Consider the following 19,062-nt stretch of genomic DNA (forward strand, 5'->3'; position numbering starts at 1 on the left):
AGAGCAGTAAAAATGTACAGGTAGCGAACTCGTTACAGTTTACAATTGGATGTATTGTAAGCATGACTACAAGACGCAACAAGTACAAATCACAGGAGCATTTTTATTTTAACAAAATTTCAACAAAACTTAAAAATTGGACGCTTCAACTGCATGTCTTAGCTAATATAAGTGATATAGTTATAGCAGAATTGTCTAAATTTTGGCAAGGTGTTGTAAAACGTTGTGTCAAATGCTTACACGCATTATTCATTGACTGTAGAGAACGCTCTTTCTGTGACTTCTGTCACATTAAATCTGATAAAAACTATTAAGAAATCCTTACTTTATAACCACTAGTTCTTTGTTAATAAAAGTGCTGTCACTTTACTGTTTCTTTATTTCTTCAGTTCTATTGCACTATAGTGGGGCTCCTAACTCAAGAAATCTGAGCTAGGAGCCCCACTACTTTTCATCGAGCGTTTGTCATCGTCTTCTCGTCGGTGATTTATTTAGTATTGTGCTTTCAATTGTTTAACAGTTTGCAAAGTTGAAATGTCGTCTTTCATTTCTGACTTGAATAAAAATCACATTTACAAAGTCCTATATGTGAAAGGAAGAAACAAAGAAAACTATCTCATGGAAATGCTAGGAAAAGATTGTCCCAAAATGGTGAATTTGGAAGCCATAAAAGACTGTGTGAAACTGACCAAAAAAAATCCCAGCATGTGATAATCATACAAGTATATCTAATAATAAAAAAGTTCCTGTTCATTAAATAATTCTAAAACTATTTACTAATGGCTGTATTCTATGTTTCGTCAATAAATAACATAACACTAAAATGTTATAATCATACAAGTATATCTAATAATAAAAAAGTTCCTGTTCATTAAATAATTCTAAAACTATTTACTAATGGCTGTATTCTATGTTTCGTCAATAAATAACATAACACTAAAATGTGTTCTATTGAAACGCAAAGAAAACCTGTCAGGTGTGGGATTCGAACCCACGGTATCTTTCGAGAATCGGAGCCTAAATGTTTTATTTATATATCTGTATTTTCGTACCAAGTTATATGAGGCGATAGTCAGGATAGAGAGTCTGTGCAAAACACGACCTAAGAGGTCATTGAACCCCCAGATCAACAACAACACGTGCCGACCGAAAAGGTCAATGATCGCTGTGCACGACACTACCCGAACGCGACCGAACAAGGCATTAGGACAAGACGATGGCAAACGCTCGATAAAAAGTAGTGGGGCTCCTAGCTCAGATTTCTTGAGTTAGGAGCCCCACTATATTACTTATTACTTATCACTGTAAAATACCATTTCACTTTCTCACAGTGAATATGACGCTAAATTGTCACTTCACGCTAACATAACCTACAAAAGTGCGCAGTGATAAATAAAGTCTGGATAAGTCCATTTTTGATTATTAGAGGTGTGTCCGCTAGTTGCCCATTACGGGTGCTATTGTTTGGCTTTCGAGCACCAAAGCTGGACCTTCCTTAACCTTGAGTCATAAATTAGTAATAATTCTTTCAATAAATTGCGGAATATAAATACTTGCTTTTGAGAAAAAAATTACGGAAGCTTATTTAGACAGAATTTCCCCCGCTCTCTAAATACAATCGAGCAAGTCCAGTTTTTTCGAAAATCTATAAAATTTTATTACAACCCTTATCATTAAAAAAATATATAATACAAGTCACAGTGGAAAAAACATTTGGCAATGATGGGATTTGAACCTACATACGATACGAAGCGGTGACGTAGTAATTATAATAAGAATCATGAAGGATTCACAAACACGTGTACAAGAGTATATTATTTCATAAAATTTAGATAATTTTCACTACACAATATAATGAGCGGACGCCATCAACTTGTTGGTGGGGATGATTTAATAAATTTTGGTTGATGTTTTACCGTCTATACCATACTCCTAATTTATATAAAAAATTTTACTACAATCGGTCCAGTAGTTTTGGAGATTACCTGTTTAATAAAAACGACAGACAGACAGATGACAGACAGATGGCAACGGGACTGTGTCCTTTTAAAATAAAAATATGATGATGATTGACAATGTTATTCCCAGAGGGTTTCTATTCTAGTTATTAAATTAAACTGTAGTTCTATTTTCCCTATAACCGAAAAAAAATTACAAAAACTGTTGACGCGTTTCGTCAATCACGTAGGCATTATCTTAAATTATTGATTTGACACGTTTAGGCTAAAAATGAAAAAATTACTAATTGATCCAAAACATACACTTTAAAGTTCAAATACATATTATGTCTTCAAATTTTATCGAAATTTTTAATTTTTTTATAAGAGGTCAATCTCCACTGGGGGATGAATTAGTTATTGAAAAAATGAAAGAAAAAATCTTGCGTCAGAGTTACAACTAGAATAAAAATCGGTTGAAGTATATTTCCAAAGAACTTCTCTCGTGCCAGAAGTACAGTCCGACAAATTCGGCTTCTTTGAAAAACTATAACATTAGATTTTGCAATTTTTGTTTTGTGATAACCTTTGACAAAGAAAAGTCACACAAGTGCGGACAACCTAAAATATACTTAAAACAGGTAACCAACGGGAAAAATGTCCTCTCAGTAATAATAACATGCTTAATTTCCTAGTGTTTATGTTTATGCTTCCAAAGAACTCGTCGAATGCAAAAAAATGAATTTTTAATGATTTTGTCTCCTTAAAACAGAGGAAAGAATTGATTGATTAATTAATTAAACTACAATATGGAACTGTTATTACGATAATTATTTGATTTATTATTACATAATATAGGCAGGTGCGACATTACTGTTTTCCTTTATTTTTGAGAGAATGGGGTGAGATGTTTTTTGAGACAGACGGACGGAAACGGGAGACCTATGTTTTCGTACTCTAGGGGTCATCAAACGTCGAGAAACTATGAAAGTAATCAGTCGTCCGATGGAGTCGATTACAAAACCATCTTAGTTCGGAAAGTAATAAGTAATCTGAAAGTGATAAAAACAACTAATGTTGTTCTACAATTCGAAGTAAATAGTCAAAAATAAAAAAAAATGGTTTTATGTTATTAAATAGAACTTCCCTCGCCCCTGAAGTACTATTAAATAAATCCACTTATTTACAAAAAAAAAAGAAAAATGTATATGCTAAAAACATCTGTGAGCGAACGTTTTTGTGTAAACAGCTGGTTGCCTAGAGCAAAGACTCAAAACGGATTCATAAACCACAAATGCTATTTTATAAAATTTAAATACTTTCTACTTCGAAAAAGTGTGAAAGTTGATTGAACAAATTGATGCTAGGAATGATTAGACAAAATTTGACATACATGTGACAGACAGAGGACAGACGCTAGACAGACGACAGACAGACGGAGACAGAAGACCTACTTTTCTATATTTTCGGGGTCATGAAACGTCGATAAAACATTAAAGTAGCCATTCGACTGATGAATCTTATTACAAAAATTCTTTAACTTACACTCGGGAAGTAAAAAAATATCAATGAAAAACTGTACTCTAACAAAAGCTTTAGAGCTGCCGATTTTTTATTGCCCTTTTATACCATGTAGTATTTTCAAACATTTATTTTTTGCACTCACTGTGTCGTGGCCGCACACAGGGTGATTATAAAATATCGTATATCAAGTTGGTTTTGGAAAATTTATTATTGCATTTTTAATAAGAATTTGCCGCTTCCGTGAGATGGGTAGCAATATATCATGCGACCTTAATTATTGGTTGCGTACCTATCAGGCAAAAACATCAAGAAATTTAGGTTATAACTGAAGTATGGGGACGACAAATATTCATAATCATTACAAGGAAGCGGCAAAGTTCATAAAATTTCAAAGCCTACTTGATATACAATCTAAAAAACCGCTAAAACATTGGATGTCTCCATTAGAATATGTATTTAATACCGTGCGCAGTGGAAATGGCTGACGTAAGCACCATGAGATATATATTTGAAGATTTTTTCGTATTTTCATCATTCGTTAAGGTTTCAAAATTCCTAGAATACGAAAAAGGGGGGTTCTCTAATCCGTCTGTCGCTCGTCTGTTGGCGACAAAATTCAACAGTTGAACTAAAAAACTACATTACGGAGTGCTTAGAAATTTCAAGCTCACTTTAGGGCTGTTGTGAGCATGGTAAACAGCTAATCAAAATTTGTTTGTTGAGTCTTCCCAAAAATTTGGTGACAGATTTAAAAACTTTGTGAAGTAAATCTGATCTGAAATTTGTAGTGTAATTCATTAAGTTGTTTGTGGTTTAATAATGTAGTTTTATCTAAAAAACTTCTTTAAACCAATTTTTACTTCCCGAACGTAAGCTAAGTATTTCATGTCTCTACAGTCTGTGTCGATTTTTATTAGACGGATAATAAAATCCGTAACTACTGGACCGATCGCTGTCAAATTTTAAATGTACTTTGGGAATTTCTTAACCTAAATTTGTCTGATCATCCCCACTTACAATTTGGTGACGTCACCTGAATTGAGAGAACGACTTTTTTGCTTAATTGTTCATCTTTCTTAACGTATAGAGAAGATTAGAATCAACGTTTATAAAAGTAAATGCTCTTAAATTTCTAAAATAAGTTTACTAAACAGTTCTCCATAATGCATAAATGCAACATTTTTTATTAATTTGCAACATTCGCCAACCTATTAATTATTCTTAATTAAAAACTAGCTCGTCAAATTTATTTTTCGATTTTTTTTAATTCCTCTTGCAAAAATTAATTAAAACCACCCCGCTTTTGTTATAAACATCCCAAACGTCCTTGATTTACATATTCTCATCGAATACAAATGGACCTCCACACTGCTAGCCATGACTCTCTGGAAAATGGGATTGAATTAACCCTCCAGAGTAAAGATTTCGTATCACATGGGTTGACAGTGGCGAGTGTTATCGTGATCTAGTGTGCCGAACAATCCGGCCCTCCTCGTTATTATCTATTCTAACATGCAGTGGGAAGATTCGATTACCATTTTAGGGCTCAAACTGGAATTAACTGGGTATTTTCCGCCAGGAAATGAAAACTTGATTCTGGCGCTCAAAAGACTGCGAACAAGGGCCAAGCCGTAAAAACTAGCGTCGGCCGGTAGGTGGCGCTGGCTCGTTACGCATGAGCAACTTCCTCTCTACTACTACGACGTCGGTCCGTCACTAACGAATTCCGCTTTATGGAAAATCACGGCGGCTGTAAATTACTGTCGGATAAAAAATATCTTTCTCGCTTTGATAATAAATGAGAATACAGTCCATGTAGCGATTATTAAATGACTCGTTAATAATTCACCAGCTCAGCGACCCAACATAATACATATTCAATATCAACTTTGATCAATTAATTTTCTTAGTTATCAACTGCGTGATGAATAGGCGAAGGAAGTGTTAATAACGCTCCTTATTTGAATTTTTACGCTCGTCTGTTTATATTTTCAGTTTTTCGCGAAGACTGGGATAACGAATGACGATTATTTCAGTCACGAACCGAGGGTGTTGTACTTGGGAATAGTTCGGGGAATAATACGAAATTCTAATTTGAACGTTAAACTAGTATTTAATTAAGGGAGTGGTAATAGTAATTCCTTCAATTTTATTCACTTACTGGAAGATTTTCAACGGGTGGGAGATAACTCAAACAATATGGTTTAGTTGGAATTTAAACCCGTAGCGTGACAGACGGTAATTGCATACATATACAGAAGTAGTAAAAGAGATGTAATAGTGTTTCTAGCGGCATTAAAGTTGCATTAGAGGAGTAAAAACAGAACATTGTGTTTAAACACTCGGTTATAATTCAAAAGAAGGAAATAATTATAGTGTCCCAGGGATACATTAAAGCAAGTTGACTCTGGTCCTTCTTCCATAAATCATTATGCTTCTAATAACTGTTAGTATAGAAGGAAAGCAGATCAATCATTAGCAAAGTAGTTGCCAGTTCTGAGTACCGCTTTCAAGATCTAACTAGAAAGTAAAACGCGTAACGAACGAGGAACGCCTACTGCTTAAACTTTTCTTACAAAATGCTAGTGCTGAACGAGTATAAAGATCGCTGTTGGGTCAAGTTAGGTTAGGTCTATGTTTTTAACTATGCACCTCGGACAAAATATTTGAAATTGTGGGAGACCAAAGGTTATCATATTCCTTCCCTTCCTCTTAAGGGAAGCAAAACCAAGCTAATCCCGCACCCTTCTATGAAAATGCACAGGAGCACCGTATTTGTTGTATTTCCATCAACAGTTTCAAGGGGTAATGCTAAATTAAGTGGCTGTTGACGTTCAAATTCCCGTTGCAGTTGCTGTTCCCGCTGACGTTGCTTTTAGAGCTGAAAATTGTCATTTATAAACTCCGTTGCCAAGTTGCCGTTGATAGTAACTCTTGCCGTATTTAAAGAGGATTTAAGTTGATTACTTAAAAAATTTATAATTTTAGACATGTTTTAAATTTTTCGTTGTCGAAATAAGTCTACACATATTAAGAAAAAAAAGGCATAGTATAGCCCCGCCCACCCGCCCTATCTCAATTGTGATGAATTTTTTTTATTCGTTGTGAGCCAAGAAGGCGGATTTTAACTGCAAAATCCTTATCTCTCTATTGTCGAGTATCGTGTTGTTCAAAGAACACAATATATATCAAGAAAACAGGAAAGGCAAAGATTACGCCCCACCCATACCCGCCCCGGTCTCAATTGTGATGAATTTTTCATTCGTTGTTAGATCGAGGGGCGGAGCTTAATTACAAGATCCATATTTGTCTACAAGAATTTATCATTGTAAACATGTTTTAAGTTTCTTGTTCTGCAAATACGACTACGTATGTTAAGAATAAAGGCAAAATATAAGCCCCGCCCACCCACCCTATCTCGATTGTGATGATTTATTTTTAATCGTCGAGAGTCAAAGTAGCGGAATTTTAAATGCAAAATTATTATAATTTCTCTACACGGAATTACCATGCAAGTGTTATTCTAAGAGTGATATGTAAATTAAGAAAAAATTAAATCCAAAGATTAAGCCCCACCCATGCCTGTCCTGATCTAAATAGTAATGAAGTTTTCATTCGTTGGCAGACCTAGGGGCGGAGCCTCATTGCAAAATTCATATTTCCCTACAAAAATTTACCATTTTGAACGTTTTTACGTTTCTAAGAATAAAAAAATCATCACAATAGCGATAGGGCGGGTGGGCGGGCTTACATTTTGCCTTTTTATTTTAATATGTTCAGACTTCTTTTCATAACATGAAACTTAAACCATGTTTAAAATGGAAAGTTTGTATAAGGATATACCGATTTTGCAATTATGCTCCACCTCACAATGGCAAAATCCATATTTCCTTGCAAAAACCATTTTAACCATGTTTTAAGTTTCTTGTTACCAAAAGATGTCTGTGTATATTAAGAAAATAAAGGGCAAAATATAAGCCCCGCCCATCCGCCCTATCTCAATTATTGTGATGATTTTTTCAGTCGTCGTAGGCCGAGGGGCGGAGCTTAGTTGTTAAATCCTTATTTTTATGTTCTTCAGTAATCGTGTTATACAAAGAAAACTAAATGTATTACTTAAAAAAAGAAACCAAAAGAGAAGCCCCACCCATCCGTCTCGATCTCAACCGTGATGAATTTTTAATTCGTTGACAGACTGAGGGGCGGAGCGTAATTGCAAAATCCATATTTCCTTACAAAAATTTACCATTTCAAGCGTGTTTTACGTTTCTAAGAATAAAAAAATCATCACAGTCGAGATGGGGTGGGTGGGCGGGGTTTATATTTTGCCTTTTTTTCTTAATATACATGGTATTCTTTGAACAACACGATACTCAAAAACATGTTTTTAGTTTCTTGTACAGAAATAAGTATTTTGCAGTTAAGCTTCGCCCCTTTGGTTCACGGCGAATAAAAAAATCATCACAATTGAGATAGGGCGGGTGGGCGGGCTTATATTTTGTCCTTTTATTTGAATATTTGTAGACTTATTTTCACAACATGAAACTTAAAACATGTTTAAAATGGAAAATTTGTATAAGGAAATATCGATTTTGCAGTTAGACTCCGCCCCATAATTGCAAAATCCATATTTCCTTGCAAAACCTTTAACCATGTTTTAAGTTTCTTGTTGTGAAAAGATAAGTATGTATATTAAGAAAAAAAACAAAATATAAGCCCCGCCCACCCGCCCAATCTCGATTCTGGTCATTTCTTTCTACTCGTCGTAAGTCGAGGGGCAGATCCTAATTATAAAATTCTTATTTTTCTTACTATTAGTGGATCTCATTATCTCTATCAAAATTTAATGGAATTAATGCTATCCACCAGAAAAATATTCCCCCCACTTCAGAGTATTTTCCTCCAAGATGGCAGCACTGCACACTACCCCAACGATGTCCCAACTTTCAACGGCAACGTTAACGGATGATACGCATACCTTCGCTGCGTATTTATCTTACAACGGCAACATCAAAGGCGAACGGCAACGTCAGCGACAAGTTTATAAATCGACCTTTAGTTTGAATAAACTTTATATATAAGGATTCCCGTTAAAATTTTCTGTAAAAATTACGTTTGGTTTCCCAAAATAACCAAAAATTTGTGGAGTACATTGTTTGAAAATGTCGTTTCCTAATCCACTGCGTGGTATTTCGAGGATAATAACAACAATTATGTTTGTTAACTCCATCGTTATTTTAAAATTTTGCTTCAGACATATGAACCAAGTTGTAAAAGAGATGATGAAAATTTTGATGTTCTGTAAAAAATTCTAAAGGGCTATTTATCGTCCCTTCATCACAGCTGTAAATATTAACGGCCTAATCTCGGCGATAACTCTTTCGTGTTCGTTAGTGTTCCCTGTTATTTTATCCGTATAATCTACATATTTGATTCAGATATTGTGGTGTCCCGGTTTGAATTTAAATTCTGCGCTGGAAAAGAAAGAGAACAACTGTGCGAAATCGCATTTGAAAATTTAAAAATTAACAAAAAATCGTTCAAACTTAGGGAATCATATGTAGAAATCTTCACTTAGGCTTGACCTCTTAGTAAATTATTAAATGTCACCCTTTAGGTTGGTAGTCAAGAAGTGGCTATTTATTCTTTGTTGTTGTGAGTGTAACCATGTGCTAAAAAATAAGGGTTGGTGTAAATTTGTGTATTGTTTGGCTTGATTGCTTGTAAATTCACAGTTTATGTTAAGTTTCTTAACTGTTTTAACAGTCATGAAATTGTTCATATAAACCATGTGTCGGAAAATTCACTTATTCAAACTTCACTTTTCTGCTTATCAATTAATAGCTAAAATTGAGGATGTTTTTACTTAAATTTAACTTCTCACTCGGCGGCTTGAATTCGAACATTTATTCTCGAAATAACTCGAGCATTTTCTGAGACCGTGTTCTCGAAGTACGCCAAGCTTTCCGAGACCAGCTTATTGTGATTTGCTTAATTAATGCATAATTTAGTCTCATGTAGATTTTTTGTTGTTTAAAAATTGTAGATAAAGTGTGGCTTAATTTAACATCACGTAAATTCTTAATTGTGTAGCATAATTAATTTAAGTAATTTTAATACTCAGGTATTATTGTAACTTCTAGAGAGACAAAATTTCAACTTAACTGGAAAAAGAGTACAAGATCGCGTGGCAAAAACGGGACACGTGATTTCCAGTTAAAGTTTGTCAATTGTTTAAATAGATGTTGAATTGGGACTTCATGGAGAAATCCATGTCCGCGTACAACTTGGTTTAATAGCTGGCTAGTTCGCGAAGACCCGGTAAAGAGTACAATATGCGGCAGGTTTTTTGGGCATAGAAATGGGGATTTCCACATCTCAAATTATGGCGGGATGTTGGGATGATTATCACAATACCATCAGGAATTTGCTGAAGTATTTCTTTCCACATTTTGATTTCATCCATTTTCTTTTCCAACGTTTCCTCAATATTTTGTTGAGATATGCTTTGGTTATACATAAAAACCATTTTGACTGCATTAAAATGGAGTAGTAAGGGGGAAATCTGAAAACTTCGTGGTTATATGTTCTCGATAATTCATCCACAACGTGTAAGTTGGAATATTTTTTGAATATCGTTTTGATAAATTTTGGAGTTCTGGTTTAAAAACTGGTTTTCCAATGTAATAGATTCTAGATTCTTCGAATCTTAACAGGATGTTTTGACAAAACGACAGGTTGATGTCGTATACTTGGATTTTTCCAAGGCATTCGATAAAATTAACCATTCCTTATTACTTGTGAAGTTAGAAAACATTGGTTCGTCTAATTTTCTTATTTTAAATTGACTCGTTCGTATCTGTGTGGCAGTTTATAAATTGTTAAATATCAGAAAAAGAAATAGCTGCACACTCTGGAGTGCCTCAGGGTTTAGTCTCGGGACCAGTTTTTTTGCAGTATATGTTAATGATATTATGAAAGGTACTGGTTCTCCTATATCCTGACGACGTAAAGATTTTCAAAGAAATTAGTTGCAAGGAGGATGATTTAATATTACAAAATGATCTTATTAAACTTCTTGTATCCAACTCTGTTTTTATAATCTGACTGTCCGCATTGAGGTTGAGAAACATTCGCCAGTTTATGAAATGTGTTGGAAATATTACCAGTGTGACAAGAACTTTGATTTATTCATCTATTTAAATTTTTATTCTTTAAAATGTTCTTCTAACTCTGCCCATTGGGCCAAGTAGTAGTTATAGCTACTGTAACGGGAGTTAGTCCATCTGTAGTCATGAGTATTTGATGATCTAAAACGAGAAATAAATTCTATCCAGAAAAATTCGCGCTTGTAAACAATTACTTCCGTAAATTTGCAAATAATTTCTCAAAAAACTATATTTTGGAGCACTACATTAAAGAAATTTTTTCTTTCAAGCCCCTAGCAAGTAAATGCAACGTGACGTGCTCTTTTTGTAATACAACACACAGATTCCTAAGGGTCCAGATATTTAATTGACAGAATGACATTCTAGAATTTTCTATCTGGGTGGGAAAATAAATGACTACAGAAAACCCATAAATAAAAAAACATTCAATCGAGTCGGAAGTGATAGGGAGGGATGAAAATCGATTGGTTTGGGAAGTTACTGATTTTACACAGGTTAACCAACAATAACAAAGTGACGTGGCTGAGACTAAATCAAAACAGCACGACAGTCCATTTCAACACCACTTTTTACAAGACCACACTCCAAAAATTCAGCGCCCTCGGGAACAGAACCGACGGTGGAAAACAAATTTCAACTAAATTAACGTACCAGCGATCAACACATTTTAGTTAATGTTTACTGTGACTGAAACCAAAAATCGCATAGATCGGCTACTTGAACCAAGTTGTTTGAAATTTTCCTAAGATAATTATGTAAATGAGGCAACAACACAAACTTTCTAATCGCTAAAGATAATAGTATCTTCGGTATTGGCTATAACCAAAGAAGAAATTACTATGGCCAATACGTTTACAAAACATTTAAAATAGCTGGGGTTAAAAATGTTGACAAGGAGGTGATCGCGTCAAATTTTTTAGAACGTATTCGCCATAGGCATTCACTACTCGTTTTACTTTTTAGTTCGGTCGACAAAGCGGCACTCATAAAACTGGCAAATGTTTTTTCTGATTATCGATCGCAAGTCAATTTGCGTTAGTGTATCTTACTTTGACTCGTGACGTAGTTTTCCCCAAACCAACCTATTCCACTTTTATAAATTCCTCAACTTCACCCTACAACAACTACATCTTTTTACATTACCTAGCCGAACAATACAACATCCGATCCACTATCACCCTTCCATTGATAAAACATCACGTCCGTCTCGCCAAAGCCGGCATTCTAAAACCATCAACTAGCTTTATACAGTCTACTGGTTTCATTTCGGTTTATGTAGAACGGTGTTGCATAGAGTAGAATGCAATGGACATATCGACGAGCGGCTTAGTAATGGAAGCACGTCTCCCGTGTACCGCAGATTTTTATTAAGGATTTGTTTGTTTGCATGTGTGCGCGATATTCAGTCGGTACTCAATTTAAATTGAATTTATGAGCGAACAAGGTACGTGAAAACGCCAGTCGGAAATTGAATCCACATTCTTATGTGAGCGACAGGGGAGACGAGGCTAAAATTTTAATTCTAACTGTTGAATGGTGTATATTGTTAGAAAATAAATAGTTTGATAATTAGGAACCGTAATTTGACTCCATTCGTTTCTCGTCTCCCCTACTCCATAAAAGTCTGGCTTGAATTTAAATTTTTTCCATCATTTGTTTGTACAAGTTTGTGACATCACAAAAATACTCTAAACATTTAATTTTTGTCACCCCTAGGGTACAACTGCTGAAATTGAAATTACTTATTGTTCGTAATAATTATTATTAAATGGAAGGATTTTCGTTTCCGCGATGCGTACATAATGGGGTGTAATTTGATTATATTTTCCTCTCATCTCCTACGAACGAAGAACTAAATACTGGCACCATATGCGACTTACCTGTCGTAATAGTAGTCCCTGGAACAGAACAAGTAATTAGATCGTGTAACAAGAGCTTTGTATTGTTAGTCTGTGGCCATTGAAGCCAATTAAGCTGCAAGTGGTTTACATGAAGACAAAGTTTATGTTTGTAATTTTCGATGAGGTGTTTGAAGTAATCTCAATCTGAGCGGTTAGGCTTTTAATGGCGGCGTGTGTCAAGGGGACAATAATGCCACTAGCACGTGAAATTAAAATAAATTAGTAGATAAATAAATACAAACGATGAAAGTGGGTTTCAAAATCCTATTTCACGCTAATTAGTAATTATAAGTATGGACGTAGTGTGTACATTTTTTTTTATTGTGTGTTAACTACCAAGCACATACTTGTGTAATTTATAAAATGTTGGGCGACACTGACATAATGTGTTTTAAATACATTTAACTATTTGAACATCAAACAATTTTAATCGCTATTTAAATTCGCACAAAGTGTATAATAAACGCTATGAGTAATCAAATTCGACTCACGTTCGGTTGGATTTGGAAAGGCTTAACATGAGGTCAAAAAATCAAAAAATAAAAGAGGAATAAATTCAGTGGGAACAGATGAATTAAATCCATAATAGTATTTGTTTTTTGGTTTGTTTTATCCCAATTCTGCAGAAAACAGCAGGCGTAAATGTTTTATTATAACATTTTTTATTTTATATATAATGCTTCTAATTTTATAGTAGTTTAAATTATGGGAAAAGTCCGTGAATCATTCGATTACAAGCTGATAAAAACAGAAAAATAATTCCATTCTGTGCATGTTTGGTTTTACCAAAGCATAAAATAAATAAAAATTAAACATCATAACCAGTATTGAAAATGTATTTTATTTATTGAACCAATTTTAATTGAATTGTGCTAAGTGTTCCATAAAAAATATTAAAAACAATGCAGTTAATCATAGATAGTTTTTAATTTTTCTGCTGAAACCGTTTTCATAGAATCCCCGTTTCGTGTTTATGCCATCCTTGATTTTTTGGACAAAAAGGTATACTATTTGAAATTTCTTTAAACGTTGATTGGAATTTCAATCAACATATCTAAACTACTCTAAAAAAAAATCTCGTTCAGTCTGGAGTGCCTCAGGGTTCAATTTTGGGGCCTTTTTTTTGATATCTACATAAATTATCTAGTTAAGGCGATTATGTCAAATATTCTCTTATATGCTGATGACGTAGAAATCTTCAAGGACGTTTCTAAATGTGAGGCTGCTTGCTAGTATAAAACGATTTATTTAACCTTTTCCGTTTGAGTGGTCTAAATTAATTTTTTTAAATGCTACATTAAATATATACTAGACGTACGAACTTTTCGCTGAATTTTCTTAGAAAATTGTTGCAGTCCCAAATTGATTGTCCTAATCTTTTAAGTAAAATATGCTTTATTATTCCTAGGTTTCTGGTATCTACTGTTGTTTTTATTTGGCGACTTCTCGCATAGACATTGAGAAGCACTCGCCTATTTATGAAATGTGCATGAAATTTAATCAACATAAGAACGAGTTTGATCTTCTCCTTTAGCTATACATACTACTTTTTCTATGCTACTTTTTTTGTCTTCTTCACAATCCATATGGACTGTAATATCCATAAAATAATAATTAAATTTTTCAGTTTTGTAGTGCATTATATTTAAAGTCAGATTAAGCTCTCCTTACCACGAGGACAGTTGTGATTGCAGCTGCTGCAACTATAGTTCAGCTTAAGTCGACTGGATTTACCTCTTTATTTACATATTCTTTAATTTTAATAATTACAGTAAAGTTGAACTGTAATTGGGCATAAGACTATAGACGTCCCAAAGGTTGTTTGAAATCTTTCCAAAAACACAGCACCAGGATCACCTAAGATTTTTTCAAATTATTAAAAATAAAACAACGGAAGAAACCACCTAGATTCTTTTTTTTGTAAAACCAAATACCAGGGGTTTTGAAAATACTCTAGTGTTCTTAAAAAAAGACACCATTTTTTTCAAATTCTTTCAAAAACAAAAGATTACGGGTCTTAAGATCTTTCTCGAACTGTTACAAAAAACACAACACTAGGTACTTCCAGGGGTCCCAAAGTTTGCTTCAAATTCTTCCAAAAACACAACTCCAGGGTTCCAAGATTTTTTCAAATTGTTCCAAAAGTATCACACCAGAAGAAGATACCGAAATTCGTTAAAGTTTTTTCCAAAACCAAACACCGGGGGTTTTGAAAATACTGTAGTGTTCTTAAAAAAAGACGCCAAGGGCCCCAAGATTTTTTCAAATTCTTTCAAAAACAAAATATCACGGGTCTTAAGATTTTTTCAAACTGTTCCAAAAACACAATACTAGAAGCCCTTAGATTTTTTCAAACTAAAAAACAGCAAGAGTTCTAATGATTCTTCTAGATTAATTAACAGAAAATGCCGCAGGAGGGAGCAACATTCTTTCAAATTAAAAAAAAAACAGGAGCCTTCAAGATTCTTTTACATTACTTCTAAAACCCAACACCAGAAAAACCCCCAAGATTCTTTCAGGTTAATTCTAAAATAAAACACCAGGGGTCCTCAACATTATTTTAGAATAGATCTAGAAGGTTATAGACGTCCCAAAATTTGTTTGAAATCCTTCCAAAAACACAGCACCAAGATTTTTTTGAATTCTTCCAAAAATAAAACAACGGAAGAAGCCCCATAGATTCGTTTTTTTCTAAAACTAAATACTAGGGGTTCTGAAAATATTGTTCTTAAAAAAAGACACTAAGGGCCTTCAAAATTTTTTCAAATTCTTTCAAAAACAACTTCCAACTGTTCCAAAAAACACAACACTAGGTACTAGGTACTTCCAGGGGTCCCACAGTTTGCTTCAAATTCTTCCAAAAACACAACTCCAGGACTCCAAACAAAATATCACGAGTCCTAAGATTGTTTTCAAACTGTTCCAAAAACAGCAAGAGTTCTAATCATTCTTCTAGATTAATTCTAATGGAAAACACTACAGGAGGGGATACGATTATTTCAAATTAAAAAAAAAAAACAACAGTCCAACACTTTTTTACACTACTTCTAAAACCCAACACCAGAAACCTCAAGATTTTTTAAGATTAATTCTAAGACAAGACACCAGGTGTCCTTAAAATTATTTTAAAATAGATCTAAAATATTTCAGGAGTCCCAAAGATTTTTGCAAATTCTTTCAAAAATAAAGCACAGAAAAATTTCCGAAAATTTTCTAAAACAAAACACTAGGAGTTCTAATGATTCTACACTATTTCTAGCACTATCTCTAGAATCCAACACCAGAAACGGTTAAGATTCTTTCAAATTATTCCAAAAACAAAACACCAGGGTGACTCAAGATTTTTTCAAACGCTTTAAAAAAGAAAAGACGAAATTCTTATTTTTTTCTTAACCAAACCTCAAGGCCCTCCAAGATTCTTTCATATTCTTCTTAAAAATAGATGCTAGGGAATTCCAAGATTATTTCAACCTCTTTAAAAAAATAAACAACAGGGGTTCCGGATTTTTAATTCAAAATCAGACGGATTTTGGTGACAACTTTTACTTTTCTCAAGATTCTTTCAAATTAAAAAATCTACCAGGAACCTTCAAGATTTTTTCAGATTAATTCTATAACAAAACACGGGCGACGCTCCCAAAATTCTTTCAAATTGTTCCATAAACAAATTACCAGGAGGATCCAAGATTGTTTAATTTTTTCACAAGGTACACCAGTAGTTCCCAAGATTATTTTAAGTTAAAAAAAGACACTAAGGAGGCTCAAAATTCTTTCAAACTCTTTCAAAAATAAAACATCAGTGGGTCTAGAATATCTACTTTTTTTGTTTTCTAAAATAAAACACCAGGCAGGCCCCCAAGTTTCTTTCTAATTCTTCCATAAACAACGCACCAGAAGAATCCAAGATTCTTTCAGTTCATTTCGTTTTATTGATTTTAGAAAAATTGTTGGAATTCAATTCGAATTCAAAAATATCAGGTGTTGATGGTCCTGAATTTTCGAAAAATAATACAATTTGAATTTTTTTTTTTTTAATATCTGGAAAGCTCCAAAAACTGTCAAAAATCCAAACTGGGGTGTATTAAAAAACAGGTTAAAAAGTTGCCTAAAACCTCCAATATATTCTGGGATTATTCCGAAGATCTGACATTTCGTGTTAATGGTCCCAAACCAAGATTTTCGAAGAATTTTGTCTGAATATGAAAATTTTAAATATCTCGAAAGCTCGAATAACAATAAAAAATTAATATTTTTCAGAAATTGAGATTTTTCATGTTGATCAAAAAATCTCAAAAAAATGCGGAATATAGATCATGACAACCTTATACAAAAAACATAGAGTGCTAATGGTCTTCGAACAAGGCTTTTCAAAAATTCGGTTTGAAAATATTTGTATAGCCTTTCAAAAGCTCGAAAGTGGATCAAAAAAATTCGTATGAGGTATTATTGAAAAATTGAGGTTTCTGGGATTTAAATCTCGGCTAGCTGATTCGAAAAATATAAGCCAATATTTTTGAACAATTCGGTTTGAAAATTACTTTTTTTAAATAGGTATCCCAAAAATTGACAGTTTTCATTTTATTGATTTGGAAAAATTGTTGGAATTTTCGAAGAAATGAAGCCATAAATAAATAATGTATTCGAAGTATACAAGAAAATGTCTTTAGGTAATTTTCGGTGAGTGTTCGAAAAACGGCCAAAATATTCATACGCAGGTGTACTCAAAAACAGATTTTTGAAAAATTCCCTAAAGGTCCTTAGAAGATTCTAGGAAATGTATGTACTTCGAGGACCCAATTTGAAAAACTAATGTACTAATAGTCTCGTACCAATTTTTTAAATATCTCGAAAGCTCGAAAAACGGTCGAAAATTTCAAACAGGGGGGTATTAAAACAGATTTTTTAAAAGTTGCTTAAAAATTTTCAAAATACTCTAGAAAATATATTTTCGACGAACGGATCCCAAAAACATATGACGTGTGATGGTTCCTAACCAAATTTTCGAAAAATTCTGTTTGTAGCTCGAAAATGGTACCGAAAAATTGAGATTTTTGAAAAGTTATCTAAAAATCTTCAAGAAATTCTGGGATATAATTCACGATGAGCTGATTCGAAAAATACAGTATCGCCAAACAAGTTTTTTTTTTATATATCTCGAGTAAGTATAAAAAAATCACTGGGGGTTTTGAAAAATCGAGATTTTTCAAAAGTTGCTTAAAAATACTTACAAAATACCCGAACAAGATATTGGAAAAATTCGGTTTGATAATGGAATATTATATCGAAAGCTTAAATAACGATAAAAAATTATACGGCGGCACTGAAAAATTGAAATTTAAGTTTAGAAATAAACTTTATTTTTTTTTCAAAAGGAAACAACAGTAGTTCCCAAGATTCTTTTATGTTAAAAAAATACACTAAGAACGCTCAAAATTCTTTCAAACTCTTTCAAAAATAAAACATCAGAGGTCTTATCGAACATATATTTTTTTTTCAAGACCAGGAACACCCAAGATTCTTTCAAATTAATTCTAAAACGAAACAGCAAGGGTCCTCAAGATTACACTGGTCAACAAAATTCAATTTTTTCTCTCTAACTTTGACATAATTGTAATGTTTTCGTTTAATTTGTCTCTGTGTTTGTAACAAAGGGCATAAACCTTACAACTTAGCTCAATTAAAAATAAAAATGCATATTTGATGTTAAAAACAAAAAAGCAGGTAAAACAATTTAATTTTTGTATCTTTAACGGCAAAAAGTGATGTATTAACAAAAGAACAACCATAATTAAGAAAAAAACAACGAGTGTAGTTTAAAAAACGAAAAAAACAAAAGAAACAGCTAAGACCGACGTTTTTTCGGTTGCCTCCTATAGATTTCATTGGAGATCTCTTGCTTGATGGTCCCGCAGTATTTTGCGAGCATTTAGGTGTTCCATCGATCTTGGTAACGTTTTTGTATCCACAAAATGCCCAGATGGAAGCGTTCTCTATGTCCGTCACTCACGTCGTCATAATTTTTGGGGAAAAAATCAAGATGCGAATACATAAAATGCACTTTTAAGAATATGTTAATTTTAAATTTTTTATATGATGATAACATGTTTCCTACTTACTAAACGTAGTTTTCTTATTGTTTCCCAAGAAGTTTGTAGCAATTTGATCACAAAAAAATACACCTTACAGAAAGTTTCCTATTACTTAATAGTACGATTTTTGTATTTTTCAAAGGATAATATTGAAGATTACTTTTAAATGAGAGCTAAGTTTGGGTTTAGCCGTTTATAATATCATTTAAAATTGTTAATTAAATAATAATTGGCTGCTATAATAAAAGTTAGAGCTTAGCTGTTGACCAGTGTTATTTTAAAATAGTTCTAAAACACTCCCAAGAGTTCCAAAGATTGTCTCAAACTCTTCCAGAAACACTCCATTAGGAGATTCCAAGATTTTTGCAAATTCTTCCAAAAATAAAACACCAGAAAAAGCCCCCGAGATTTGATAAAGTATTTTTTAAAACACAACACCAGG

The 19,062-nt window shown here is 33.3% G+C and overlaps 1 protein-coding gene across 3 annotated transcripts in view; it reads right to left on the reverse strand.

The window, feature by feature from the left end:
* The window catches only part of LOC135128356 (heterogeneous nuclear ribonucleoprotein C), a 673,355-nt gene that overhangs the window by 93,696 nt on the left and 560,597 nt on the right, over positions 1-19,062 (reverse strand). For all 3 annotated transcript variants that reach the window (XM_064055266.1, XM_064055267.1, XM_064055268.1), the window contains one exon: positions 12,511-12,528. In XM_064055266.1, coding sequence (XP_063911336.1) covers positions 12,511-12,528 — 18 coding nt within the window. The remainder of the gene's footprint in view (positions 1-12,510; positions 12,529-19,062) is intronic.

This window comes from Zophobas morio, unplaced genomic scaffold, assembly GCF_036711695.1.
Source record: "Zophobas morio isolate AGI-343-1 ecotype UQ-CSIRO unplaced genomic scaffold, CSIRO_AGI_Zmor_V1 ptg000012l, whole genome shotgun sequence".
NCBI classification, from domain to species: Eukaryota; Metazoa; Arthropoda; class Insecta; order Coleoptera; family Tenebrionidae; genus Zophobas; species Zophobas morio.